Source organism: Zeus faber (assembly GCF_960531495.2).
Source record: "Zeus faber genome assembly, chromosome: 12".
NCBI classification, from domain to species: Eukaryota; Metazoa; Chordata; class Actinopteri; order Zeiformes; family Zeidae; genus Zeus; species Zeus faber.
This window is the reverse complement of record NC_137196.1, coordinates 15,853,879-15,859,056: the sequence shown is the minus strand read 5'-3', so window position 1 is coordinate 15,859,056 and position 5,178 is coordinate 15,853,879. Positions and strand designations below refer to the sequence as shown.

The 5,178-nt window shown below is 47.7% G+C and overlaps 1 protein-coding gene across 3 annotated transcripts in view; it reads right to left on the bottom strand.

Annotated features, from left to right (window-relative positions):
• Positions 1–663: 663 nt before the first annotated feature.
• Positions 664–5,178, bottom strand: part of adgrl2b.1 (adhesion G protein-coupled receptor L2b, tandem duplicate 1) — a 69,242-nt gene continuing 64,727 nt past the window's right edge. For 2 of the 3 annotated variants that reach the window (XM_080011505.1, XM_080011503.1), the window contains one exon: positions 664–2,778. In XM_080011505.1, coding sequence (XP_079867631.1) covers positions 1,907–2,778 — 872 coding nt within the window. In that variant the 3' untranslated portion in view covers positions 664–1,906. The remainder of the gene's footprint in view (positions 2,779–5,178) is intronic. The other variant, XM_080011504.1, reaches the window with a different exon arrangement.

Below are 5,178 nucleotides of genomic sequence, written 5' to 3'. Positions count from 1 at the left end.
TAGTTCACCCAAGAGGGGGATTGGTGGCGGTTCTGTAGAACAAAAAAAATAAAAAAAATAAAAATAAAAAGAGGGAGCTCTCGCAGAGACAATAGTGGCTCGTTCCTCGGTGAACCGTGAGTGCGTCATCAGCGTTGCGTTTCATTTGATTCATATCTGGACGAAAGCCAAGTTCCCCATGTGATTTACAGAGTGTCTCTGAGGCCTTTTTCTGGACGGCTCTGCGTTAACTGAGATGCTGACATTCAAACAAGGCGGCAAAGAGCCATGGTGGGCTTGGAGCAATGCCTTGGCCCGCGACTCCGCCTATGACAGCGACCTGGCACCCGGCGCCGACCGGGGCCCGCTCAGCCCTGCGGCAGCCGGACACGAGTCCACCGAAAAGTTAGTGTGCGGTCAGCCAGACGGACGGCCAATCCGAGGCTCCTGCACCCGGGGTGTCCTGAGGGGGGTGGTCATGTCGGCTTGTCCTTGGCTTTCACACGAGAAAAGGAGTCTGATCAGAAACGACGGCGTTTCAGGCTAACCTCGCATGATTCCCGTTACAGGGTATTCATTAGGCGTCAGTCACTTCCCCTTTCTCCGACGTACAAAACATTCATGGTACATTCATTCACGGCACGTCGAGCCGCAGAATAGGAATTGACAGTCAAAACATTTGGGAACAAGAAAAAATCTCACATTTATTTGATATCAAACAAGAGTTGAATTAAATATCAGCTGACGATGGGCTTTTACAAAAGGAATAAAATAAACCTAAACAGTGCTGCAACAAGTCACACTTTCACCATGTTCTTTACCTTTTTTTTAAATTTGTTGAATAGCTCAGTTAATAAATTAATTCGTGTCAAAGGCGGATTAGGTTTTTTTTGCAGAATTGCAGCATCGCACTGGCACAAAGAAATGATGGAAACCTGAACATTTCTTTCAAGTAAAATAAATTACACATGTATCCAATTCACTCCAAATCTGTGCATGGCATGGTGTTAACAAATATACTGCTGGCGAAACTCATTCATGAAAGCGAAAAGCACTTCACAAGCGAAGATGTGAGCATGGTTTGAGCGGACGTCGCGTCCCTCAAAGCATCGGTTTTATATTCAAATGGACGACATTAAGTCAAGTGTGAGAGGAAAAAAAAAAAAGCACATTTCCACCATTTTGATCAACCTCGTCAGAAGAATCTCTTTTTTTAACATTGAAATGGCGTATTTACTGATGGTTGCCATTTCTTATTTTTTTCCATTTTATTGAATTTTTTTCATTTTTGACACAAGTGGTACAGCAAAATAGATTTTCTTTAGCTGTTACTTTGACAACAATTGAATGTGCAATAGAGAAAATATAAGGCCTGAGTCTTAATTAGTGGTTTCTGTTTTATTTTACAGTCCTGACTGTATCGTGAAGCACTAGTTCTAGTTGTACAAATCAGGACCAAACAACATCCCGTTCTGTAACGTCCCCCACAAGCATGTGAATATTGTTTGATAGTTTTAAACTTGAAGCACGTTTTTTTTTTTTTGTTGTTTTTTTCTTTTCAGTCTCTTTTTCACTTGAATAGTCTGTGCTGTGTTCTCTGCACCTCTTTAGTTTGCCAGCGCGGCATTTGAAGTCCACAAATATTCTGACCTTGAAAGGATATTTGTGTGTGTGTGTGTGTGAGTGTGTGTGTGTGTGTGGGTGTAGATCATTGTTCATCTGTTCATGGGGTCTGTGTGCAAAAGTCATTGATTTATCTTTTCTTTTTTTTATCCACATCAAAAAAGAAAATAAAAAGAGAGAAACATTTGCCTTCCTTTCCCAAGAGGAAGGGAAGGCAGAGTGCAGAGTCTTGGCAAAAGTCTTGACATCAACCAAACACACCTGTCTGTTCGGACCTGTGCAAACTAAGATGGCGGCCCGCAGCTCAGAGGCTGGTGATGAGCTGCATCTGTCCGTCCTTGGGGGCGTCGCCTTCTGAGGCGCAGCCCTCGCCGCCGGGCGGAACGATGCAGCCGTCGCTGGTGCCTCGGTGTATGTGGTAGTAGGACATGGGCTGGGGCCCGTCCCCCAGCTCGGGCATGCTCTTGTGGTAGACGTCCTCGTCGCCGCGAGGGGACGGGGACAGGTCGTCCTCCTCCTCTTCTTCGGGGGGGTATGGCGAGGCCGAGGGGGAGGGCGAGTCTCTCAGGTTGGGCATGCTGGTGTACAGGGAGTCTCTGTTGTTGTTGCTAGGCGACCGGGAGCCCGCGCCCTCGATGGCGGCAGCAGTGTCCGAGGGGCCGAGGCCCCCGGCCCCCTCCGGGCGGCGGGGGGCCTTTTGGGCGCTGTAGAGCAGGGAGTGAGTCCTCTGGGGCAGCAGGGGGGCCTCCAGTGGCTCCTTGTGGTGGGGGTGCAGCAGGAGCTCCAGGGTGGGGTGGCCTCCTCTTCCAACGCCTCTTTGGGGGGATGAGGCCTCGGCGTGGTCCGCCACGATGGCGTCGTCCTCGCTGCCGCTCCCACCCCCACCGCGGTCCACCGTCACCCGGGTCTTGGGGGGCGCGGCCCTCTCCTTCTCCCGCGGGGCCTCGCGGCCCTTGGGAGCCCCGCGGGGTCTCAGGTTGTTGTGGACAAGCTCCGAGATGATCATCTTCTCGAAGGCGGCGTCGTCCAGGTTGAGGCCCCCCAGGTCGCCCGGGCCTCGGACCCCCACGTCCTCATAGTCGTCGTCGCGTAGGGAGTAGCTGTTGTTGAAGTTGCCGTTGAGTGGGAGGGTGTCCATGGCGCTGATGTCCCTGCTGTTGGTCAGTGAGTGCTGTCCTGCAGAGAGAGGGGGCGGGGACATTAATTTACTGTTCAGCCAAACAACACATCTTAATATACCTTCAGACTTCACAGCCAGATACTGCTCAGGACTCTTGCAATGTGGGCGTTTCCCTTCTGCTTTAGATTAAATATTAGGCAATTAATCTCGTACTCACAGTCTTAACACTTGAAAGACTTTTCATTAAAAATCAATTAGTCCCCGTGCGGTGCCCATCATCATTTTCTCTTGTATCGTAATCGGCAATCTATAGATTATCCTGAACAATACTGGACAAATTAAGAGACTAAAAATGACGAAAAAAAAAAACAAAACACCGTGACACTGGATATGTGCATAGCAGTCAGGTAGGCATACAACACCAACAGGCCAGATGAGCGCTCAGAAAGAAAAAAAAAAACAACAACAAACAGACAAACCAACATAAAAAAAAAAAAGCCAACTAACAAACAAGCAAGAAAATGATGATGAATACCGAACAGTGCAAAATGATCCCACTTCATAAAGGAAGGCAAGACAGACGTAATGTGGAAACACAGACAGTCAGCCACCTTGGTTCACCACTGGGGGCCCACACAACACAGCACCCTCCCCCACAGCACTACACACAGCGGCAGGGTGCAATGACTCACTTTGCCACCACTCACATCAAGTGTGTCTGCTCAGGCTATCTGGCCTAAGAACGGCTGATGCGCAAAAAAAACAAAACAAAGAAACAAAAAACAAAGAAAACAAAACAAAACAAAAAAAAAAAAGTAAAACAGACGCCTTCTTTTCATTGAACGAGAAATTATTTAAATGACAAAAGTGGAAAGCCCGTGAAAACCAAAAGAAAAAATTAAAAATAAATCAGGATTCAGTTGGTCCGACTCGTGCGTTCGTGCGATTGGCCGGGATTTAAGATTCGCTCCGAATGCAACGTCGTCGTTGTTCTTGAGAGACGGAGAGGTTTGGGGATGCTGCAACGAGTGTTGAAGGCGAAGTGAGGACAAACTGAATCCTGCACTCAGCAGGTGGAAGGCTTCGGCGGCAAGCACAGTTCTCTTTCTGACGCTACAGTAAGATGCATTTCACCACACAGCCCGTCTCTTTCCAGGTTTTCGAATCGGACTCGATGTTGACTCTGTTTCTTTTTTGGGGGGCAAACGTCATCGATTTCAACGTGCCGGGGCTGCTGGGGTGGGGGGAGGGGGGTGGAGGGCTCGAAGCAGATTAAAATGGGGGGGAATGGCGAACCCCAACAATGACTGGGGCCAGCGCGACTTCTTGCGGGACTGATTCGATGGGAATACAAGCCCTTTAAATGAAAGGATGGATGGATGAAAGAGGCGAGGCAGAGTATTCCAGCCGGCATCTGACACAGAAAAAAAAAAAAAAGGCAGATTGAAGTCTAGAATCTCAGATAAATTAGCCCGAGAAGTGCGAGGCTGAAATTCCTTTTGCAGTTTAAGAGTGGCGCACCGCTGTTGAGAGAGGACTGTGAAAACACACATCAAAGACCTTCCCCCGGAAAGAAAAAAAAAAAAAGAAAAAAGGAAAAAAGGAGCGATCGGAATGGAGAGAGAGGACGAGGGCAAAATGGAGGAGGAAGGAATTTATTTATTTATTTCTTCCTGAAGGAGGCCCCTCCTTTTTCGGAATTTGCATTTTGTTTGTGCGCGGGCACACAGGTATTGTCTCCGGGGAGAAAGGGGAAATGATGTGAACGGAATTTAACCGGACACCGCGACAGCTGCGCTCCGGGAAGCGCTCCAGCAGAGATTCATCCAAGATGTTCCCTTTCCCCACTTTACTGCATCCAATGAACATCTGCAGAATATCTTAGCATTAAGTCACTTAAGAGAGGAGCCCCGCTTATCCTCGTAGCAGGAGCTAAATGAGATGACCGTAGCAGACAAGACCTTCAAATACTTTTGTGTAAAATCTCTCTCCGCGGGGGTTTTTTTCCTTTTCGGCGCTTCCATCGGTTATTAAAAACTCTGCAAACATCTCAAACTTTGTCGCTTCGTTTTCAAATCATTTTAAAAGTTAGCCGACGACGCCCATATTTCTGTTGGTAAGAATGTGGTGTACTTCCTTTCTATAAATATAGATATATGTATATATTTCCTGTCTTTCAAACGTTTCAAGCCATTATTGGGACTGTCTGTCTCCGTAGGTGAGGACGTTAAAAAATGAACTGTTGATTAGATATCGCTGCGTTAGATCCATTCCAGCCCCCTAACAGGCTTTCATGAAAACACCCTTTTATTTATTATTAGTGAATTATGTCTGGGCAGTGACGGCTACGCTGTCATTCCCTCATTTGATGCTGAGTGCCGCGCTGATGATAATGCCGTGAGGAAGACGTCGTTTTGATTATTCTTTTTTTTTCCCCCGCGCCGATCCATCGCTCG